This window comes from Melopsittacus undulatus, chromosome 2 (genome assembly GCF_012275295.1).
Source record: "Melopsittacus undulatus isolate bMelUnd1 chromosome 2, bMelUnd1.mat.Z, whole genome shotgun sequence".
In the NCBI taxonomy this organism is placed as follows: domain Eukaryota; kingdom Metazoa; phylum Chordata; class Aves; order Psittaciformes; family Psittaculidae; genus Melopsittacus; species Melopsittacus undulatus.
Window position 1 is genome coordinate 19,949,759 of NC_047528.1, and position 24,811 is coordinate 19,974,569.

Sequence of the window (24,811 nt, forward strand, 5' to 3'; positions counted from 1 at the left end):
ATCTATTTCCAGAGAAAAATTTTTATAGCTTGCTCAAATGAGTAGTTTATTTCTCAGGGTCTAACATCAGAATTCTTGTGAAAAGACATTTAAAAAAGCGTTACTTTTCCTGCACATTAAGTTATGTTCTTTGAGAATCCCAGTCTACTGTCACAGTGCTAAAAGCCAGCCATAGATTCTTGATTTCAATGGCTTTAAATTCAAAACTAGAAATTGGTCGAAGCTGAATCACAATACTTATGATCAGTAAGCAAGACATTAGGTCATCATGACATTAAATTTGAGAACTCCACATCCCCAAGTAGCAGACTTCATTGCTCTTAGGGATACATCAATTTAGCATTCTCTAATCCAAATTTTGAAATTCTTAGAATCATAAAATCTTAGCTGGTTTGGGTTGGAAAGGATCTTAAAGATCACCTCGTTCCAACCCCACTGCCATGCACAGGGACACCTCCTAGACTAGGTTGCTCAAAGCCCCATCCAACCTGACCTTGAACACTGCCAGAGATGGAGCATCTACAGCCTTTCTGGACAACCTGTTTGTGTCTCACCACCCTCAGAGTAAAGAATTTCTTCCTAATATCTAATCTAAAACTCCCATCTTTCAGTTTAAAAACATTCCCCTTGTATTGTCACTGCACACCCCTGTAAAAAGTTCCACTCCAGATTTCTTGTAGGCCCCTTTCAAATATCGAAAGGCTGAAGATGATATCTGAGCATCTTCATGGCCTCCCCTGGACTCACTCAAGCAGGTCCATGTTCCTCGTGAGCTGAGACTCCAAAGCTGAAGGCAGTACTGCAGGTGGGGTCTCACAAGAGTAGAGTAGAGGAGAAGTCAATTATGATCACACTGACAAAAATTTAAGTGAGCATTTTCCTAATATTGACATAACCCTTTTCCTACAATTCATGAATGAGACGCTGAAATTTTCCCAGTAACAAAGCAAAAGCGCAAATGTTTATATGAACATAAGATTTCTAAAGAAAAAAACTAGTACATTAGTCTGTTGAGATAAATGAATAAGGAAAAATGAAGTTCTGAAACAAAGAAGAATTCATTTTATGAATTACATACAGACTTACAGTTTCACACGTAAGACATCTGGTTTCATTAGTTAATGTTCCCTGAAAGATTTCATGAACCCAGGTTGGGTCTGGCTGGCTGTTATTTTCATTGTCGATGTTGCCATTAGGTAGGCGACCATTTTGTTTCTCTTGTTTTCTTTCCTCTTGCAAAATATCCGCAACTGTATTTAATAGATAGTTTAAGAACTCGTGTGCATCCTGCTGCATGTAGTTATCAAAAAGCTCTACAACATAAAAACACAGAAGAGTTTTGATTTGATTTGTTAGTGCTATACTACAAAAATATTTTTAAGAGAAGTCAAATTTCAAAACCAGTCTTTACTTGTCTTTATTTCTTGACTCATTTATATACAACACCAACACAAAATGCATACTTCATAAACTAAGCCAAAAACATAGGGGATGGGAAGAAGGGAGGACATGTCAGCTTACATTCCCAGAAATCTCTCACCTGATGGGAATTAACAGACAAGTGAGCCATTCTACAAGCAAACTAGGGCATGATGCAGCTCTTTAAACATAGGTGTGAATACAGTGCCACCTGAAATTTTATAGCTCCTCCCATCCAGCCTCTACATGCCTGTCCAGGATGATTTCACTCTCCTACAGGGGCTATAATATCTCTGCCAAGCTTAGGTCAAAGTCTTGGATAACACAGGGCATATCAAAGGGCATTAGACACTGATATTTTCCATAAATTAACAGAGAACTTATGACAGGAAATGTTTCCTCATCTACATGAAGCTTCAATGTCCGTATGAGGGGGATAAGGCTCTCAACAGACAGATACGAGCAGCCTCACCTTCAATCACCCCCAGTCCCTGCTGGAGGGACAACACAGTGGGGCATAAGCAATCCGGAATATTCCTGGAGTGAGTTGATGACAACGTCCTTCTTCAAGTGACAGAGGAACCAATGAAGTGCTATGCCTGACCTTGTTCTCACCAACTGGGAGAGGCTGTGGGGAATGTGAAGCTCAAGGGCAGCTTTGCCTGCAGTGACCAAGAAACGGTGGAGTTCAACATCCTTAGGGTGGCAAGAAAGGTGCACAGCAAGATCATTACCCTGGACTTCAGGAGAGCAGACTCCGGCCTCATCAGGGTCTACTTGGTAGAGTACTATGGGATAAAGGCCTGGAGAGAAGAGTGGCCCCAGAAAGTTGGTTAATATTCAAGGATCCCCTCCTCCAAGCTCAGAAGCAATGCATCCCAACAAAAAGGAAGTCCAAAAACGCCAGGAGGCCTTCATGGATGAAAAAGGAGCTCTTGGAGAAACTCCAACACTAAGGGGAAACCTGCAGAGGCTGGAAGCAAGGACAGGTAGCCTGGGAGGAACATAGATAAATTGTCTGAGCAGCCAGGGATCAGGTTACAAAAGCCAAAGCCCTGACAGAATTAAAGTTGACCAAGGACCTCAAGGGCAACAAGAGAAGCTTCTACAGGTATGTTGATGATAAAAGAAAGAATGGGGAAAATGTGGGCCCTCTCAGTGAGGAAAACTGTTACCCCAGGCTGAGGTACTTAGTGACTTTCTTGCCTTGGTCTTCACCAGCAAGTGCTGCAGCCACACCACCCAAGTAGCAGAAGGTAAACATAGGGACTAGGAGATTTAAGAACCACCCACAGCAAGTCAGATTCAAGAACATGTAAGGAACCAGAAGGTGAAGGTAATGAGGCACTGAACAGGTTTTCCAGAGAAGCTGTGAATGCCCCATCCCTGGGGCTTTGAGCAACCTGGTCTAGTGCAAGGTGTCCCTGCCTGTGGCAGCAGGGCTGGAACTATATGACCCTTAAGGTCCCTTCCAACCCAAACCAGCCTAAGATCCTATGATATGTTCTATCACAGGAAGAACATGAAAAAACAAATGCTCAAAACATTGCTTTATTAATTTTCACTTTTAGGGTTTTAAGCCTACTGTTCTGTCACAAGCACAGTGTCATAAATACTAGCAATGAAAGTTAAGAATAAGATTAAAAATCTAGAGATACTGATACTTTTAAACAAGTATTTTCTTTCTCAAAGCTTTTTAAGTAAGGTAGTACTTGCAGAAGCCAAATTAGCTTAAAGTTCTAGCCACAGCAAACAGGTCTCAAGTAAGAACTTCTAGATCTGCCTTTTAAGATGTGAAGTACTGCTTCTAGATATTGGTATATGTGACACCTTTATTACTGGTGGACCTGCTGGACAGATAATAATGGATTCACCATGCTTTATGTTTCATGCCCTCACTCTGTCAGGATTTCTAAGCATAATAATTTTAGGATTAATTCAGTGGAAGGGGAATAGTTTCACATACTTGCAAAGTATAGCAACGATAATAGATCAAAGCATAAAGTTGAACTATTTCTTACAAGTCTTCTCTCTGCCTTATGTTCAAATTGGTACATTGTTTATTGCAGTCCCCTGGGATATCAAGCTGATAAATTCCCTGCTGCTACAAATCCTCATATAAGGAATGGGGCTAAGAAAACCATACAGGCATTGAACCAGATTTAATAATAGTTACTGCTTCTCTTTGACCAGGAATTGTTACAAGAAAATTTACCTGCCAATTTAAGCAGCATTCCATACCACTAGCTAATATCATGCAAGTCTTTCAATGTGCAACTGCTTCAGCTAATTATAACTTGCAATTTGCTTCCAGTCCAAGAATATACTATGAAACTGGCCTTTGGTGGAAGGATAACTCCCAAGACTGGACAGATGAATGGAAAAGATACTCAGTGAAGCTGAAGTTTTAACGTGCATACAGGAACTACTTGGAAGCTTTATTATCAATCACTTGATGGCATCCAGGAGTAAACTTCAAAAAGAAAAAAAATCCCTATTTATGAACAAAGTAGAGAGAACTTGATGCTAATCTAGATAATCTGGAGAGGTTAAGTAGTGCAGTAGGTCAGCCAAGAGTGTGAATCAAGAAGTTTATTTAATTAACTACTTTTGAGAGTAAGAATAAGTTCCACTCTGAATCTATCCAACTGTAAGGTCTTTATTTAATCAAGTAAATCAAGGCAGAACAAGAGCTACAAGTCTCTTGAGGTAAAACACTTCAGAGGTTCTTCACAGCGTTGCATCACAGGTCTATGTGCCTGGTCAGTAAATTACCAGTAAGTACAACAGAATGAAAGGTACACATTGTTCATTTTATGATTAAAGAAATTTAAGCAAATGTAACAGTATACCTTCAGCTGAATTCAATCCAGCAGCTGCTTCCCAGCCAGTTAAGCTTTAAGGTCATTAATACATGTATGATGCATTCAGACATTGAAAATTAAAATGGAATAGCAGCACTGTAGTCTGGAATACATTATGTTCTCAGTCATCACCCTGGTATAACAAGGTAACAACTGAAACAGAACCTAGAACTGGTGTTGCATACCTGATTCGTTAATCATCTCTTGTTTAAAGCCCGAAATTATATACCTTTACAAAAATCACTTCATAGCATATATGATGCCCATGCAACCACTGCCTGACAATTTAGTCATTTATTTGTAGAAAAGATGAAAGTATTATCATTAAAAGAAACCCAAAAGGCCAACAAGAGCTGAACTTTCTCATCTGATTTCTCTAAGAGTTTCCAGTTGCCTTCTTCTACTTAGAATGACGTAATTAAGCATTAAAAAGAGCAGTTTTTAGAAAGAACTTAACTGCTCCTGTGGCTTACTTTCTGCATTCCATTTGAACCATTCTCCACATTTGTTGTATTTAGTCAACATTTGTTGATATAATGAACTATTTCTGTAAATGTATCAACATGCATGCATATTTCTCAAGTATACTTATCAAAGAAGTCCATGACAGTTTCTGTTCTCCATAGGAAAGAGACTGTACATTATCTGAGAGCCTTTTTTAAACAATATTATCACAACTTATGGTGTGCATTTACTGGAGGGGTTACTTCGAATTAAGAACATCATCACAATATTTTATTTCTTGTTTTTACTACAGAGATGGTCATCATAGCATTTAAATACTTTTTTAGCCTGCATATATAGTCTTGCAGAGATTACACCAGTATGAACATGCAGGCGTGTTAAATACAGTATCTTATGCAGTTCATTCAAATCCAGTATTTATTTTCTGGAAAGGTTTTATGTTGTATTTTTATATAACTGTATGCAAATTGAGTACTAGATTACATGGTTTTATTTATATTTTAACATTGATTTTCTAAAACATTCTGACCAATTAGCCCTGCAGATAAGAAACCAGAAATGTTTAAAATCTCTGGAAATCTCTTGTGTTTTAGGATATTAAATACACTTCAAAAAATAAGATAAAACTACTTAGTCATTTTAAAATTCATTAATCCTTTAGAAAGTAGCTCAAGGTATGTACTGCATAAATTCTAAATAAATTTTAAAAATTGTGGGGTTTTAAGGTAGATTCTTGCAGGAAAAAGTCTTACCATCCTTCCCACACACTCAGTTTGGGAGACTGATTCCTGCATTCAAAGAGTGATGTTTCTTTAAACACAGAGCAAAAATTGTGCAGTGAATTTTGATTATAGAAAGACAATTCATAGACAGGCAAAATTAGCAAGCAATTTCCTAAGCAGCCCATGACAATACACTCAGTTCTACATGAAGAGAGACAGACAAGGGTTCTCTCTCTAAACAGCTCCAGGGTTACACCCTTATGCTAGGGACAACTCTTTATTATAGTGTAGCACTACAAACACTTTCCATGTGTAACAAATATGCAGATAACTTAGGAATTAAATCACAATAGCTATGGCTATTACACAAGAAAAAAAGATTTAAAAAGTTACCATTTTCTTTTCGTAATCTTGTTATAAATTTCTTGGGAGGTATTACTCCAACTTTCTTCTTCTGGGTTGCAATACTGTGGAACAGATCAGCTAAGCATGTAAGGAGATTCTCTTTTTTTCTTGGTTGACTCTTGTATGCTAAGACTTTGTCTCGAAATGGTCGACAAAAATAAAGTGCCTGAAGAACTGAATTGCAGTAGCAGGTATTCCCAAACTATAAAATAAGAAAGAGATCTATTAGCTTGCATAGTATTACTGTAGAGAAGTAAAATTAAATTCTAAGCATAGGAGAATGCATAAGCAGGGACAAATCTTCTGCAAGTTGTTTCTTCTTGACTTTAAAATAGTAAAGCACATTTCTGTTTTGCAAAGGATTAACAAGTACACTGTACATAAGTTCAAGAATAACCTAGGTCAATTTGAACAATGCTATCTAATTTTGTCTCACTTGTAAATTTAACTTACTAGTAATACTTTGCATTTACTTGGGTCAAAATGTTCAACAAATACCACCAATTTCACAGCACTCAAAATATACCCAGGTAAAAATAACTATCCATCTACTTAAGTCAGCCACAACAGTAAAGAACAGGCACAGCATGCCCTTGCACTGTGAAGAAATTCAGCTTTTACTGTGAATAAATTGAAAGCTTCTAAGACACTTCAGAAATTGGATTCTCCATATTTTATTAGTTGTGATCAAAGTCAGAAATAATGCTTTAACTTGTTCCTCAGGTTTCAGTGACACTCATTGTAGAGTGACAGGGCATGTAATGATAGAACAAGGGGGAATGGCTTTAAGCTGAAACAGAGTAGATTTAATTAGATATTAGGAAGAAGTTCTTTACTGTGAGGGTGGTGAGACACTGGCACAGGTTGCCCAGAGAAGCTGTGGCTGCCCCATCTGTGGCAGTATTCAAGGCCAGGTTGGATGGGGCTTTGAGCAACGTGGTCTAGTGGAAGGTGTCCCTGCCCATGGCAGGGGGTTTGTAATCAGATGATCTTTAGTCTCTTCCAACCCAAACCAGTCTATGATTCTACAATATGATTCTACAACAGGATCGGCATTCAGGAGTTTTGTTGAAACAGTGCAAGATGGCCTCTTCAGGATTCAAAGTTGTGGCACGATCAGTAGTTTCAAATCAAGACTGAAAGTTAAAAAATGCACAAATTGGACATGCACATTTTCAAGGAGGCAAGCTATTGAATTGCCGGGGGCAAGCAGAGCCAGCAGGACAAGCATCCACAACCCCCTTTGTACCAGAATGCTCCAGATGTCCCTCTTCCCCAGACTCCTTCCACTTCATTGACACTGACTCCAGCTCATCCCAACACTGCGAACCTCCCCACCACCTCTGCGAAGGCATCGTGCGTTGCCAGTGGATACAGCCACTCTCATTTTATGCTGCCCTCCTCCAGTGAAACCTACTATCTAACACTGAAAGTGTGATAAAAATCTTTAAGGTCCTCAGCAAGTAATCCAACCTTTCAGCTGCAGTCACTCAACCTGCAAATTGAAGCACATACCTGCCACACACATTCTGTAAAATGTGAAAATAGTGTTCATATTCACGTTTTCTGTAAAGATAGCAGCATATATGGGTAACAAATTCTAAGACTATATTGTGACGAGGAAACTGTATAGCAAAAAGAGTGCACTGAGAGATATTTTAAGAACAGATTCTTTCAATAGATAAAAAGAACTGAAAGATTTTACATCCTAGCAATAACTAGGGAAGTAACTGGTTTTTGCTCTCTCCTGAATGAGACAATGACAAACAAGAGCACTATGCAATTTCATCACAAAACTGGGAAGTACACTGTTTTCTCTTATTTTAAATTACTGAAATACTAAGAACTACTTTCTTAATCTCCAAGAGATGTCCAAAGAATAAGTAAGAAGTGTATTTATATACATATATATATATATATATATATATATATAAAAGAAGTTTTAAGAGCTCCATATCAAAAAGCGAGGAAATTAACACCTATTGTTTTTTATCTATTTAAGCTAGGGAAAATGCTTATATTAGCTTCTTTGTCCAAATCTACTCTCAAGGAGGTAAAGGAACTTAAGAGGAAAACACGTTTTTTTTTTTTCCTTAAAGGAAGCAGATGAAATTACACAGTAGCTTATGTCAGAACATTTAATATTGTAAGCTCACTGTTTATAAGTTTACAATTAGAAACAGCCACAGAGAACTACATTAAATTGTTAAGAAAGTTCTTAAAATCAAATCAAATGGGAAAAGTGTTAAAATTTCTACAGCAAGTGTCAAAAGATGAAAAGGCAGCAAATTAGAAATTCCGTAATATTCCCATTTTAAAAAGGAATAGTCTGATGATAAATTAATTAGAATTGTGCACAAGCAGTGAAAGACAACCAAAATATGAGAACTCAGAGCAATGAACAAAATTCAAATTAATTTAAGATGAATGTATGCTAATCTACGTGCCTGTAGGTAGGAAATAAAAGCAAGCAGAGAAAGGTCATAAAACGTTTTCTTTGACCTAATCCAGAAAGACAGTAGGCAATACAAGATTGTTGTAAAATAAACTCCTGAAAAAAAATTAATTAGTTCACATTTGGTTTATATCTAAAGCATTGGCTTCATTGCTTCAAAACTTCAAATACTTTGAAAGAAAAGCTTCCAATTGTTAAAATTATAATGGTACCTGTACCAAACAAGAGGGGAAAGGAAGGGAGTTTTCTAGATTAAGCAAACATGGAATTTGTTACATGGATAGATACCAGTCTTACCACCTTTATTACTTCACTTCCCATCACTGACTTCAGTACAAAAGTAGATCCCATGTTTAGGGAACACCCAAGATTTTGCTCAGACTCCCCATCCTCTCACTACCCGCTGAACTTTGCCTTCTAATTCTGCTTGTTCAACACTCAATGCTTCAACCCTCTTAACGGGGCCAACAGACCTCTTCCATCTCCCCTCATGGCCTCAGAAGCACAACACTTGTAAGAAGATTGGCAAGTGCTGTATAACAAAACACTCTGAGGCAGACTTGACAAGCAGCAGTGGCAAACTGTAAGAAAGACCATCATTGTAATGTGTGGGATACTGAAACTCCTCAAACTTGTGCAGGGAAATGTAACTGAGACTATATGCAGCAGAGTCATTTTAACCTATGTTTTCAACTGGTTTATTGCTTGCCTGTTTCTGTGAGATCCTTCTTAAAATGTGCAAATCTAAGAGAAGTACAAAATAATGCACATTCACTCTTTTTTTTCCAGTTCATCTTACTCTTCTATTCCAAATTCTGAGAAATCAGACTATTTCCTTTCACACAAATACTGCATTCTGGACATTTCATACACACACCCTTTTAAAAACAAAAAAAAAGAAAACCCAAAAGAAACCCAAACCAAAGTCATAGTTACAAAACCAAAACCTGTGTGGAAATAAAAAAAAGAGACAATCAGGAAAGCTGCAGCAAAACCACCACACACTCACTAAGGCTTGTAGCTTTATAGTTTAATCTTCTGATGCAACATACAACCACCAAGAACCTTGGTTGCTAAACACCGCAGAGCTATAAAAATGAACACAAGATCTACAAGAACTCAGATCTGCTGAGAACACTGAGCAGCACTAGGGTTCCTCCCAGTTCTGATGTGTTGACAGATCTGATGACTTTTATCACTGCAATGGGCCACAACAGTAAATCAGATTTCTCCAAAATACACAATCTATTGCAAGAGACTGGATAACCAAACTTGCTGCTCTATAATAGAATCATAGAATAGTCAGGGTTGGAAAGGACCTTAAGATCATCTAATTCCAAACCCCCTGCTATGGGCAGGGACACCTCACACTAAACCATGCCACCCAAGACTCCATTCAGCTTAGCCTCAAACACTGCCAGGGCTGGAGCATTTATCACTTTGGGCAACCTGTTCCAGTGCCTCACCACCCTTACAGTAAGTCTGGTAAACAGATGAGGAGCTACCAGACTAGTTCTTATGAGATTTAAAATGTTCATTATTTCATACCCTTTGGATAAAATAATCTATTTAATTTGTGAAACACACATTTTAATTGTTTGCGTTACTGCACCATAGAGCGAATGAAGAATGATATGCAGACTTGGTGTTCCTGATTGTCCATGTGACGGGACATTATACTACTAACATTTTCATCTCATCATATCTAAAACGTTTCCTGCTGATTTAGTGAATGATATTGTTCTTCAAAGTCTAAACTAAATTTTCCATGTTGAGCTTTCATTGACAGAACCAAAATCCCATCTGGTCTTACAACTGCTTCCCATAATTGCCCTTTCTTAATTCTTCACCTACCTCTCTAATTGTTCTTTCAGCACATCCTCTGAATAATCCTTAGATTACACCACAAAGCTGGAGAGGATATAAGACAGTGCTTCTACCTTCTTTTACACAACCTCTGAATAAACACTACATTTACCAGTGACAGATCTCCATTTCAGAACTGTCATCTTTATCTAAAATCCTGACCTGCATTCTGGACATCTCAAATGGCTAGCCATTACAGAGGCAGAAGACAGCTACACATTACCTCAGTTTTCCAGATTATCTCATTTTTCTGTTACTCTGGACAAAGTTAGGACAAACAAAATCAATAAACAAATTAGAAAAATTCAGCACTAAATGTTAGTGAACCTCTAAGAGGTTCACTTCTTGTAATTGCTATAAAAATTAGAGAAATCAATGAAGGCAAAACCAGTGATTTCTATCACTTCTCTAACAGCACTTTAAATTTGTTACCTAATTATCTAATATTTCTTTTAATTATTATTAGCTGTCATTCTTTCTGAATGGCTTTTGGACATAGTTTGCTAATCAAGAGGTCACTACCTTTCTTTTTCCTGATAGATTTAAATTCTGAAAGCTTATTACACATTTTTATATATTTATATATATTATTTTTTTATATATTTTTATTTATATTATATATTTATATCTACTTCTTTCTGTAAACATACAGTGTTAGTAAACACAATCTGTAGAACAGATCTGAAAACCATCCAAGCAACAATATGACTGAATTTCCTTTGCTTACCACTACAGACAAAAAACACGGCACCAGGGTGCCACAGATGTAATGGAATCCCAATTTACTATCTGTTACAATTCAAAGGCTTCTGGTCTATAAAACTTTATTGTTTGGAGCTAAAATAAGCAATATTACTGTATTACACAGAAAGTTAAGCGCACTCCAAACTATCTTAGCTGCCTGCTTCTTATGTGTATGGCTGAGAGCAATGACTTAAAGACAGATCACCTCTCAAATTTCCTACTCCCTCCGGACTACAGAAAGGCAAAATTTCTTTATATTCATTATATATTAGGAAGATTGTCCTTTACTGGAACTTTTCTTAAGGGTACAAAGTCTGTAAAACTTCAAGATTAGGTTACAATACAATTTTACTGTCAAGTCTTAAATTCTCTCTAGATTTGGACAAGAAATTAAGAAAACATATCATCTGTCAACAGAATAACAGAATTGAGAAGATAATAATATCGTAACAGACAATGGCAGATACGGACAGCTTTGATGGAAAGCCTAAGCTCTGGTACAGAGTAAGTATTAACAGTTAACCTACTGTATTTCCTCTTTTCAGAGAAACGATGTGTCAGTTTGAAGACATTTCAACTTTCATGAGAAAGTTAAAATTAGCAGTAATGTAAGTCATGGCATTTGAGATTCATGTAAATCAGCTTATCAGTTAGAATGTTTACTGACTTCAGAGTGTATACTCAGACTGCACTCTTGAACGATGTCAGTGCTAAGGACCTAGAGGTAGAAACCTATGTTACAGTAGCGGGATGGCATTAGAAGTAATTAGTTTCATTAAGACAAGCAAGATGATAGCTCTTGTTAAATCAGCTTAGTTGAAATACGTACTTTCTGAAGCCCCCGAAAGAAAATCATTTAAATATTTCGGGTCAGAATAACGCAATTTCTAACAAGATACACTTTTTTTGGTAATACCAGAAATTAAAATTTAAATCATTCCTTAAAACTAATGATTGAATCAAAACAATTCAGCTTGTTTCTTCTACCACTGCTTTCCTCTTTGGACTCAGTATTTTTTGTAAATCTTAACATAAATAGCAGACGTGAACATACCATCAACATTCTTTCACAGATTATTTTCTGTTATTTATTCACTTAGATAGGCATACTATGAACAAGCTTTTGTTGAGACTTAGATATTTTAATAGCAAGAAAGTTATTTTTAAAAGTAACCTACATTTTACATTAATAAAATGAAATAAAGCATTAAATATACAGTCCAACAAATACAGTAAACACTGAAACATTTCAGTAAGTATGTATATTCAGCTACTGTATCTTTCAGTGTTTTAATTCACAGTCTTGTAATCGAACAAATCCACTGGTGGCATTTCAAAGCAATGAAATTATGGTCTGAAACTTACATTAACCAAACCAAAATAGTGCTCATTGACTGGAAATTGCTCCGGACCAATCTCTTTCTCCAAAGCTGAGGCATTGGCGCCCTAGAAAAACCAAAAGCCATAAAAAGTCAATGTCGCAACTATGTACACAAAGTGAATTTAACTAGTTGATAAAAGACAAGAAGTTTTTTTGGTGAGGATAAATGACCAAAACAAACCAATCCTAAAAAAACAGCCCCCTAAACAACCTTACTAACACCAAACCAGTATCTTCAGATCTCAGACCAGAAGACTTTGGTTTACTGAGCTTACCTGCACTGATGGTCTCTCTAGTCAGGAGGCAGAAAAACAGAAATAAACAAGAGACTAAATACTGAAAATGGATGAAACACCTTCCTGTCTCTTCCCTGGAGGTGGGAGAGAAAGTGGAGCTTGTGACCCAGCTCAGCAATCACACACGGCAAATTAACTGAACTTGTTTAGTTAAAACAAAGACAAGCTCATAGGCACAATAACATTAGGCATGAATGCAGAAAATTCAGTCCTTTATGTTCTCTGTTGATTTGCACTGTCAGGACATTTAGATTGTCCACAAAACCATTTCCCACAGGTCTTAAGACAGCAAGTCTTCTGTGCCACAACATAATGCTTCACTACTTATAATAAAGAGCCTAATACTCTTCCACCACAAGAAAACTATTTCAGCATAATCCAGTGTACCTCAGAGATATGTTTCCAAATATGTTCTGTTCAAAAACATCCCAAGTAAGTTTTATCATTTTCATATATTTTCATGCAATTATACTGGTTCGATGTTCTGTATTTATTATTTTCAGACAGAAGCTTCTTTAGTAACAACTGCATTAATATAGTATTGCAAAGCAGGTGATACAGGGCCAAATGGCAAGCTCCTCTTCACATGTAATTTTCATACTGTATAGCACATTTCAGAAACAGTTAAAAAATGCATCTTGGTCATAGGAAGCAGAGAGACTGGTCTGTTCCACCTACACCAAAAACGTAAACTGTTCAAAGGGCTTTGCTAAATACCTTGAACTCTGTAAAATTAAAAGATAACATAGTACAACTACTGTCGGTGTGCATTACAAATGCTGCAGCCTTTGCACAACAAATCTGCTGGGTTTGGTCCTCAAAAAGAACTCAGAGAAGGTAACTTTGGTTACTCTATAGTTCCAGCCAATAACCGTTGCCTGAACTGGTGCAATAAACATTGAGTTTCAAAGGAATAAGCAGGTTTTGTTGTTTGGTTGTTTTTTGTTTGGTTTTGTTTGTTTTTTAAATTTATTTAGAGACAGAAAAACCTCTACCATTGAAAACTGAGAGAACTAAAACCCCCTAGCATTTTATCAGCTCTTATACTGACTGGTTTTAGAGAAAAGCAAACATATCCTAAATCGCTTTCGCTGCATACAACACCACTGATATGTATATATATACATACACACTATCAAACAAATGCATAAGCATGAATATTCCAGTATTCCAGTCCAAAGTCAGGCCTAAGCGAGGCTAAAATAGCACACAGTAAACAACAAAGAATCTTAAAACCAGATATGACTCCTTCCCGACAAGTTCCTTCTTTACACCAAACATGTAGTAAACAGCCCTGGGCATTACAACAGTAAAATTAAATCAAAGTCACAACTGCATTAAAACTTACATGAAGGATTTCACAGTGTAATTACAGATGGGGGAAGGGTGTAGACTTAAAATAAGGAACGTATCAAAATGTATAAAATAAAAATGAAACTCTGTTTTGTGGTATCTGCCATGATGTGATTGTGGTACTGCAGAACTTAAGAGTGGGTTAGTAGTTCTGAAACTGGAAACACGTGGACAAAGGCCCATTTGGAGGTAACAACTTTAACTAGAATAGAGGAAAACAAGAGTGTAATTCCACCCTTGAGACAGTACAGTTCTGCTCCATTCACATCATGGCCCCAGCTGCTAACGGGCCATGTCCTGGCACGGTCAGTCGTATCCCTTGCAATTATCCAGTACAATAAAGCCTCTCCTTTACCAGGGACTTGGTTGCAGGGCTTACTACCTTAGAAGCTGTTCTCAGATGGTGACGTTGGTGCTAAGGAAAAGGAATATAAACCCTCATTTAAGATTAAAGCTCTCCATGACTTCTGAATATTTAGTTTTGCAGCCTTATTGAAATACATCCATGAGCTCTGGCTAGGTGGTATTATTTGCCAATAAACTAAGCAAAAAAAGGAACCGTGGAGGCCTTTTTATCCTATTGTTAAAATCTCTAGTTCTTTAAAAATAAATACATTCAAGAGCAGGCTTTTAGGAAATTCTTTCTCTTTTCGAAGCTAGGGTGGAGTAGCTGCTTTATTCTATCTTTGGAAGGAAGAATATTATGGTATAAACTTTGATGTTTCTGTTTTGTACAGACCTGAACTCTGTACTTAGTTTTCTAGCACAATACAGACCCTGACTTGGCAACAAGACAGACATGCTGAGATACTCCCATATTGTTATGGTTTTCTGATTCTTCAAGGCTGTTTCATTCAACGCGTAGACTTTCACATGATTTCAAAGCACAGCATTGCCTATGTTTGAATGCAGCTGTTTATGAATGTTTTATTACTACAAACCAGCATGGATGTTTTACACCAATATAAAAACCCTCAAGCTACTCAGACTTCCTTCTACAGCTCTCTTTTGGTCTGTCATAAAAGATGTTATTTCTCCCTCCAAAGAATCATTCATACAATGCACAGCACATTGGTTGCAGAGGGCGAAAACATAGTATGCAGCAGGGACTTGAAAGAGTATGCTAAAATGCATGCTCACATCTGACTCATAAAAACCATTTGAAGATTCTAGCTATCCCTCACTGCAAAATATTCCGCATTCATTATTACCATACATGCTACCAGTCCCAGTTGACTCTTCCATTCTGTGAATACAGATGCAGAGGGGAAGTACCTGTCACACCACCAACCACTGTGGTATCATACCATCTTTTGGTCAAAAGGACAGCAGGGGTTTAAAACAGGAGTGAAGTCTACCTCTTTCCATCAGCCAGGATGGACTTACTGGGCTTGGGATCTAGCTTTGGGAAATTTCAGCTTGTGATGCATGCTGCAGAACACAGAATTTCTTCCTCTGCCATTTAACTGGGATGTACAAAGACCCCAAAATGAACCTCTCTTTTTTTAGGGGGCTCACTGAACAACCCATACAACAGGTGCTCAGCTCCCACACAGCAACTTGGCTTTGACATTGTGCAGAGGACAGAAAGAACATCGTCAGCTTTGGTTAGTACATCCACCTCCAGTTTCTCCTACCCTTCTGAGCAGAAGCACACAGGGCATTACCAGAAGTAGGAAGGAATAGAGGCATAAAGTCCAAAAGAGCTAATATTGCATCAGTACTGGCATTTCCCAGGTTTTGCATCAGATTAGTATAAAACTATACATCACCAAACACTGCCCTGCATTACACCCTTTCTAGCACAGACATAATTATAAAGGCATACAGAAAACCTATTTGTCATAGTGAATGCAATATAGCTTTACGAAGTGGAAAGTTTATCAGCTAAGGCGTATATACAAAAACACAGTAAGAAATGAAGATTTGCATAACTTTCCTTTGTTGCCAAAAATGATCCTGAAAACAATGTTAAAGTATCAATGATTATAAACGAGTGCTCTCGCACATAATGAAAGTTAGGTGTAAAGCTGACCTTTACTTCACTGTACACTTCATCCTGTGCTTAACTTCAAACTGATATGAGATAAATAATGAGTACTCTTTGTTTAACTATGTTCAAATCAGTTGAACATGTACTGCTTATCTCCCCCACCAAGTTAGAGAAAAAGGCTCTACTAATGAAGAGGTAAGAATCCATGTTTACTGTTGAAGGCCCTTAATTAAGTTTCTCAACTTTTATTTTCAAAAGAGCTTGGATTTTCTATAAATAACTACATGTAACATTAACCAAAAAAGTGTTTAACTTCAGTTTAGTGGAATCAAAGCTCAGAAAACTCAGTAGGAGAGGAAAGTGTAGTATCTTTTAATTAAGTACAGTTGAATTTTCCTGATTTTCAAGTTTTACAGATATTCTCACAAAGCTCTAAAATAAACTAAACCCCCAATATTGTACATTTAAATGGAAAAAGGGAAAAAATGAAGTGCAGACATATGATGGGCTTTTTTATTTGTTTAGTTTTTCACTTGCTAAAGCAGTAATATCCTTAAATGTCATTTCCACTTTACTAGTGCCTTTTCTCACTACCATAGAAGTCACACTATTGTGGTGCTACACGTCAAACTAGTATCCCTGAGACACACTAACAGCTAACATATGGATAAGCTAACAGAAGCCAATCTTTAAAGCAAATCAGTTGGTACTTATGATCTGACATAGAGGCTTTGGGTTTCAGAGGGGTTTTGCCAGATTAGTTCAAGGCTGGCTGGTGACTGAACACCCAGCTGCAGCTGAACTACATTGCCTGATTTGGTTTCCTCCACAAGCAATCTGATTTGTGCATGTTCAGACCACTCCAAGATGCAGGCTGTTTGGGAGAATCGCTTCAGAATTGCACAGACCTTCATATGAACTAAAACACTAACAAAAACGCATCTGGCACTTTTCTAGAAAGAACAAGGAAAAAAAAAGCCAACCTATATAAAAAAAAACCTGTCTAAAAACATGCCAGCCAGCAGGCAAACAATTGCAGTTTATCAGCCCACCTAGTTGGCAGCATTTCTCTTACAAAGACTATATTCATAATGAGGCAAATGTGCTTTGAAGACTACACTGGTGTTAGTCTTATTAGGCTGGGCTTGAGGTGTTGATCTATCCCTTTCTAGAATAAGCTCTGTTCAGTTGGTAACTTGGTGGGTCATCTTTGCAGTAGTTTGCTCCAACAGCTTTATCCTCCAGCTTTATTGAGTTGTAAATTTCCTGAGTAAACAAAAAAAAATTCACTTTGAAATTTCTTACCTTGAACCTTAGATTTATGGTGAAAATTCTGAAGATGCATTTTTCCCTTCACATGTGCACTACGCTAGATCCTTCCCTACAATGCTCTCCACCTCCCTCAAGAAGCAAGGAAAAATGAAGATAAAAGATGACTCACACAACTAAACCATGTTGCATAGGAATATGTAAGTCCAATTTTTTTAAACATTACCTTATCTACAGGTAAACGAACAATCACAAAAACTAATGCTACAAAACAGAACTTTTATTCTTCCTATGACAAAATGGCATTAGAACTAAAAGAGAAACTTGGTAACCAGGAATAGCAATGTTTTCCTGAACAAGAATAAAACATTGCAAGCATAAAATTGATCAGTTATAATAAAAAACCTTCAATGTAGAAATGTTCATTTACTAGTGCTGTTGCTTTTTTTTGCTATGTATTAGAAAAGTCTTCCTTGTCTGTGCCACTGGTGAAGGTATCCAGAAATTCACAGCTTACACTAATACACTGTGACTGATAGAATCCGTTAAAAAAGAAATATGTATTTCCACTCTTCCAGTTATGTTTTAACAATGAATTGTGATTAAGCACAAATGGAACAGCTACATTATATCAGTTTATATATGTTGTTTCAAGTGCAGCCAAAATGGAAATGTATTTCTTTTGATACTGTTTCTAGCACAGGAAGCAGAAATTAAATATGCTGAGTGGGATTCAATAATCCTCATTGTACACTTATTTGCAAAAGAACATGTGTTAGTTATACACAACTTGTTAATTTAACTAGGAAATATTTGGATAGTTTCAGTTCATATTTTTAAAATACTTGAGAAAATAACACTATCTGTAATTATTTTAAGACATAGTCCTATACATTCTAATCATGTGCAGCTAAGACAAAAGGGGTTTTACTGAGTACAAAGCACAGACATCTTTGCCTGGGCAAGGAAAACGTTATCATAGCATAAAATAGCCTTCTCTTCACATCTGGTGTAACTATCAAACCCATCTTTTTGAGCCCCACTGAACATACACAACACATTTTCCTTCACAGCAACTACGCATAGTCATACTTCCTTCTGTTTTGAATACTGAAGTCAAAGATAAATTACTCTAACCTATGAAGCTGACAAAGGGAGAATTAGGGCTCTGCGTTTGGCTCTTTCATGGAATGGATATGCCAAGCATGAAAAGAGGCAGTCATCCTTCTACAGTTCAGTACTACCCCCAGTACACAATAAAATCATATTTCTAAAAACTCAAATACTGGCCAACAAGGTAATTCATATTTATACCGTGCAATTCCAGAAAATTCCTGGGTTGATGCTGTTTATGATATTAGGTGCCTTTGCTTCAATTTCCTCCAATCAGATGGATTTTCAATAGCATCAGAACAACACATCTCATAACAACCCTCATTAAGTGGGGTCCCAAAAGATCAAAACTATCACCTTCAAAGACTTAGTTAAAGGTTGAATTACACTAGCAGACAAGACAGGAGTCTGTGAGATGTATTTAAAGAAATCTTAGAAATCCTTTACTGGCTAAAAAGTACAGTTAGTTATAAGCATTATATTAATCTTCTGGAAAAATCAGACTTAACTAATCACCCAAAATGCAGGGGAGGGTGGGGAACAACACATTTGCTCAACTGCTTTCACTGATAAACTGCACACTGATGTGTCTCACATGCTTGTTTAACCCCCATAATTCCTGTTTCATAAATCAAGTATGTTGCTTTTATAATTTCCCATTTCTGTGGAATTATAAAAAGAATTTGAGTTGATGAAAAATAGCAAAGAATCTTTTCCAGTTCTGGTCTGCTTATGTTAATACACCATTCTGGTTCTACACCACAATAAGATCTAGTTGGGTTTTTTTTTCCGCTCAACTGAAAGATCAGATATACTAAACAAATTATCTGTTAAAAGCATCTAAATTTAGCAAATTTCCTAAGCTAAAAAAACAGAAGCTACCCCCCATACAGGGCCTTTATACACCTCTTTCCTTCAACAACTTTGAAAGAGAAAAGTAGGCAACATCAATTAAAAGGCAAACATCCTTTTACCACATTATATAGAGTCATTCCTAGAAGTTTTAATGCAAATTAGCTGCTTCAGTAGTTTAAAAAATAAATACAAAGAGTATTAAATAACCAATCTAGATATTCAAACTTTGTATTCCCTACAACACAGCTAAAAATTCTGTTGGCAAGACCAGGGCCCAAGTCTGTATTTCATAGAATCATAGAACAGTTAGGGTTGGAATTTCACTGTTTCTTTGTGCTTAGAACTTGCAAGATGACTATACATGTACAAGCAGGTAAAAAAGAAAAGGGAACATTTATATAATTGACATTTTCCAATATAAGTAATATGCCAACTAGATAATTATCTGTGCTGGTATAAATATTGCTTTACAGCTATACAACTTCAGGAGTTTTTCTCTGTGTCTCATATTTGACATTTGCTTTATATTAATTTAGAGTCAAAATCAGTTTCATGTAAGTTTAAAACAAATTTGTCTAAATTAATTAGTATACTAAGCAGTGTCACAGACACTGTATTTTAAAGAGCAAATATATGGACTCATCTTTTATTACCATACTGTAGCATATTACATCTAGAAAAATTATGACAACATGAATCTTAGGGTCATATTTATCCTGAAAGATTCTCTTGATGAGAACTCCCAACAAATGAGTGAACCTCCCAACTGTGGTTTAAGCTGTTACCCAACTGTCCAACAGATACTTCTCCAAAATGTAACGTGCTTGCAACAGAATCACCACCTCAGAACACGTGCCAGAACCCTCCAGTCTGTGTCTCAAGGCATGTCTCAGGTCATGATGCCAGAGTGAAATGCAGTGGCTGAGACACAGCACATGTTCCTTCTTGCCAACCCTGCTACAGGAGTAAGGCAGACAGCTGGATGAAGGAATACCATAACACTGCTATCTTCTCTGTGTTAGCTTAGTCCTCTCCTCCTCTGCTTTCTTTTCTATCACCAGTTCATTTTGAAGGTATGTTTCCCCACAACTTTTCTTTCTTTGCTGTAATTTTCAATTCCCACTTCTTCCAGCACAAGTCTTCTGTACGCTTTCCTGTTGAATCTATTAACCTTATCATCAATTAATGTTTAAGTATTGTAATTTGCGCTTCAGAAGAGACGGTGCAATTAGAGGGAACAGGAGTGACTACATCATAGCCATTTCTGGCTGACTGCAGACTCTGGCAAACATCAATTTACATTAAGCGCAGATTTCACAATCAGATTTGAAAAGCCTATTGTAAACACATAATTCCTTAAGCAGGAATTAAATCCATGTATGTTTACCTATCTCACAGTTAGTTATTAAATTTTCCTACAAATCAATGTTTTTATAAAGCCTCTCCGCTATGACATCCAAGGCAGGTGCACTGCAGCCTTCTCTCAACTGGGCACTTCCAGGTTCTATTTCCTCTAAGCTGCTTTCCCCCCCTCTACCCCTCCCAGTGTGCGTGTTTGAACTTAAGTATCTCCAAGACCTCTAAATCCTGGTCAAATGTGACTGAAACAGTAACAGGGTACTGGTGACAGTACTCTTAGACAGGAGACAGGCAGGAAAAGGACAACAGACAGCCATTCAGAGTGACTCCACAAGTCCCACTCCTTTCAAAAACAAAAATTTGGCTTATAAGATATGCACAGACTTCTCATGCAGAACACACTGTTACATCATACAATCTAGCTAAAAACTACGCATGTGATGTCAATGTTGGGGGGCTGAGTGAATCACTGAAGACATTCAGTGACGTTGGCCCTGTAAATAAGATGCTAAACTGTCAGATAGAGAAGGGAACATGTAGACAAATAACCTGAAAAGTGAAGAAAAGATTTTCATGTCTAATGCTACAGCTTCTAGATTAGCATCATTTTTAAATTTCATTAAACTTTTTCAGGCTGTGGTAACATAAGCAACCAGTTTCTAGAACACTGAAAAACAAGCACTACTCCCACTACAACTTCCTTCTGCACGTCTGAGTCTGACATCTTTGTAGCTTTTAAGCTACAAAAGGTAATTTCTATCTCCTCTTTGCTTCAGCTACTGTAAGATTTAATACCTTTCAACTGCTAGCAATTTTTTTGTTAGATTCTAGATAACAGAAACAAAAGTCAGAAGTATTAGATTCAATCTCTGTTTTACGGTGAGCATAGCCTAGATCACATCTTCAAGGCAGTTAGCATGGGTTACTTTACCACTTCTCAGAAATGCATAAAAACCCCATATAATTCAGTCAGGTAAGACTTTGGCTGCAGTTCAATGCATGGATGAGGGTAAAAGACCAAGTTCTACTTCTACTGCAAAGACATTAAAAAAAAGACCCCACACTGTTAACCTTATCCACTTGCAACAAGAACACTGGCTAAACCACTCGAGGGCAAAGGAATTTTCCAGTGCTCTTCCACAATCTCCAGCCTTGTAATTGAGACTACAGCGCAAGGAACCATGTGAGTGGTGATGTAGAGCAAAGGAAGCTCAAAGGGAATACAGCCCTAGGAGACAGTATGACAGGAAGAGCTCTGCCATCACTGATATGAACGCTGGAGTACAGATCAGTGAACTAATGAAGCATAGAAAAGAACCAACCCTTTGCAGGCAGAATGTGCTCTTGTAAGATCATCTCAAAAGGCACTGTGGCTAACAAACTAAAATTAATGGATATCACTCTTCACTATACCCACACAACCCACCAGTACCGTAAAATGTCATTTATTACTTTCTAATATTCAGATCTTAAACAAGAATAAGATGCATAAAATTCAAGTGAGCCAGCAGAAGTGAAACTTGAATTTGGGTACAAAAATGGAAGTCGTGAAACACAGGACTGCAGTAGAAGGGCTTCTTCAACAGAGTTCCAGACTGCTCTGTTACAAATTGTAAGCGTATGCGTGTGTTAGGTTTGTGTAGGCACAAACCGTCTCTGACAAAAATTGCCTATTACTGGTTTTGTATTAAGCAAACACAAGAGGAGAAGCAGCAGCCTGAGAGTTCTTGTAAGAGACATGGGGAAGGGCAAGACAAACTTGTAAGAATTTTTAAGAAGTTGGCAGTTTATCAAACAGTGTGTTGACACGAAGAAGAACTGCCAGGAAAAAAAAAACAGTATTACTCAGCAATTATATTCCTTTTTGGTTTTGCAAAACATATGTTTAAACATGAGTATGTGACTCTCGTTAAATAGATCTGCCTTACCATAACCACACTGGTCTAAACAACTCCACAGTAAACACCAAGTGCTTCTCCACACTATGAAAATATTTTTAAGCACAATCATACACTATCTATTAAGTGTGAAAGAACTTTTAAAGCAGGTATCCTATACTAGGTGTCCCACCTCACAGTACTATTCAAGATCATGCATCAGAAATGCACAGGAAAAATCTTATGCCTGGAATTTATCCACCTCAGCGCACATGATTACGACTGGACAGATAATGCTCAATTGCCTTCAGAATTTCAGCTTCATGGATATAGACACTTTAGTTAATCAGAAGATTTTTAGTTGAAACAAATTGGTTCGGGATTGACTTAAATAGCAATGACATAATGTAATTTCTAATAAACATACATGCAGAATAATCTTAAACTAGCTGCTTGGTCAGTCCACAAATACAATTTCTGTGCTGTCCAGAAGCAGAAAAGTAGGCCTCTTCTTTCAGTGGGCCTAATCAAGGGCCAGCACTGGATTTATACTGACAACAGCGAGTGATCAGCTGCAAGTGAAAAGATATTAGCTGGAATGGCAATAAAACAAGATGGTCCCAGCTCAAGGGTCAACCACACTGATGCCTCAACAGTATAACCTAAAATCTAACTACTTCAGAGAATTAAAACTCCTAAAGCCTATGTCTTACAACATTTGGCCACATAAAGGTGCTGGTATACAGCTCATGAATTCAAGAAGTCAGACTTTCCAAGTCCAGACGAAAGGATGTGATCTCCCATGTCACAGAAAACTACTGCTGCAGCCGATCAACACCCCACCTGAGCAGTCTCACTGCACGGACCTGCAGATGTTCTTCAAAGTTTGCATGAGCCACCTCTGAAACTCATGTTTAAAGCCTCTTTGCAACAAGATTTATGAAAACCATAAATCAGTTTCCAGTAATATAAAACGTGAGCATTCCCCACTGTCTGACGTTACAAGACATTATATTCTCAATTCAGCAAATTACAAAACTAGATGACAGAGTGTATCTAGTTTTTCCCCTCGAGAATCTCTTCCCTTCCCTCACAAAAACAGATCTGAGAACAAGAACTTTCATTTGGCCATAGAATAGGTAGAAAACAGCACAAATGCAAGATCCTCAGCTACGAACCATCGATACATCTCTTTCATGAAGAGTAGTACTAACTTCTATTGACTAAGGGCTATTTCCTTCGTTAAATTCAGCATTTCCCCACCAGTGAATCCACTCCTTTTTAAAAAAGCCCGAGAGAGCCTTATCATATCTGCTTATAGCTCTAATTTCAAGCGAGAGCGTAATGAAAGCGCGACCAGCGGAGGACCGCTCCTATCAGGACGCGGATCGAAGCGAACAAGTCCAATTACAGCCAGCGCGTGGAGCGCGCACGGCTGAGCAGATCATGCAGGGTGCGAGCACTTTTCCGGGTAACCCGAGCAGCACCCGCCCGCTCCCAGGCACTGCTCCACCGCAGGAGTGAGGTACGCGGGGAGAAGGGACAGTTACCGAGCGCACAGGAGGCACCCGAAGCTAAGAACAACACACCTGCAACAAGCCCCCCCCGAACTCAAAGCAATGCCCCACGCTCTCCCGGCTCTCAGCACACTTCGGGGAAGAGCTGCGGTCAGTAAACCCGCACTCCTCCCTGTCCCGTTCACAGAAGGGATTCCCCCCGGCCCCCAGTCCAATCCGAACCCATCAGCATCTACACCAAGGTTGAGCCTCCCAAAGCCGATTAACCCCGCTCCGCTTCCCATCCCCTCCCACGGACACAGCCGCCTCCCCGTCCCAGCGCTCCGCACCACGCACCCGCCCACCGGGGCGCTGCGCAAACCCAGCCTCCACATCGCCCTTTCCACCCCCGGGCAGCCGGGAGCGGGCTGCCCCGGCCCCTCACTCACTCCCTCACCATGGTACAGATGGAGGCGATTTTGGAGACTGTCATTAGGATTTCCATCCGCCCAGCGCCATCTTCCGCCCAATCACAGCGCCGAGCCGAGCGGAGCCGGGCTGTGCCGGGCGGGAGTAGGAGGAGGGGGGAAGGCAAAGCGAAGGCAGAGCCACGGGGGGGGGGGGCTGCGCCCGCCGCGGGGCGCGCGCGGCCCCAACGGCCCCAACGTCCGTGCGCGCGGGTACCGGCCGGCGCCACTGAGGCTCGCTCCCCCCGCCCCGCCGGTCACCGGCCGCGGAACCGCCCCGGGGCTGGCCACGCCCCCTCGGCGGCTCCCGCGGCGCTGAGCGCGCCCCAACAGGCATGCGCGGAGCCGAGGGGGCGTGGTGGGGGCGTGCCCTGGGCCGTTAGAACGGGTGGGGCCGTCGCGCCCCAAGATG

At 38.6% G+C, this 24,811-nt stretch overlaps 1 protein-coding gene across 1 annotated transcript in view; it reads right to left on the reverse strand.

Moving 5' to 3' along the window:
• USP12 (ubiquitin specific peptidase 12) overlaps nucleotides 1-24,549 on the reverse strand; it is a 38,854-nt gene extending 14,305 nt beyond the window's left edge. Inside the window, exons 1-4 of the mRNA XM_031049516.2 lie at nucleotides 24,390-24,549; nucleotides 12,306-12,386; nucleotides 5,864-6,077; nucleotides 1,087-1,313 (exon numbers count right to left, since the gene is read on the reverse strand). Of these exons, the coding sequence (XP_030905376.1) occupies nucleotides 1,087-1,313; nucleotides 5,864-6,077; nucleotides 12,306-12,386; nucleotides 24,390-24,437 (570 nt within the window). The 5' untranslated portion in view covers nucleotides 24,438-24,549. The remainder of the gene's footprint in view (nucleotides 1-1,086; nucleotides 1,314-5,863; nucleotides 6,078-12,305; nucleotides 12,387-24,389) is intronic.
• Between the last annotated feature and the right edge of the window lie 262 nt (nucleotides 24,550-24,811).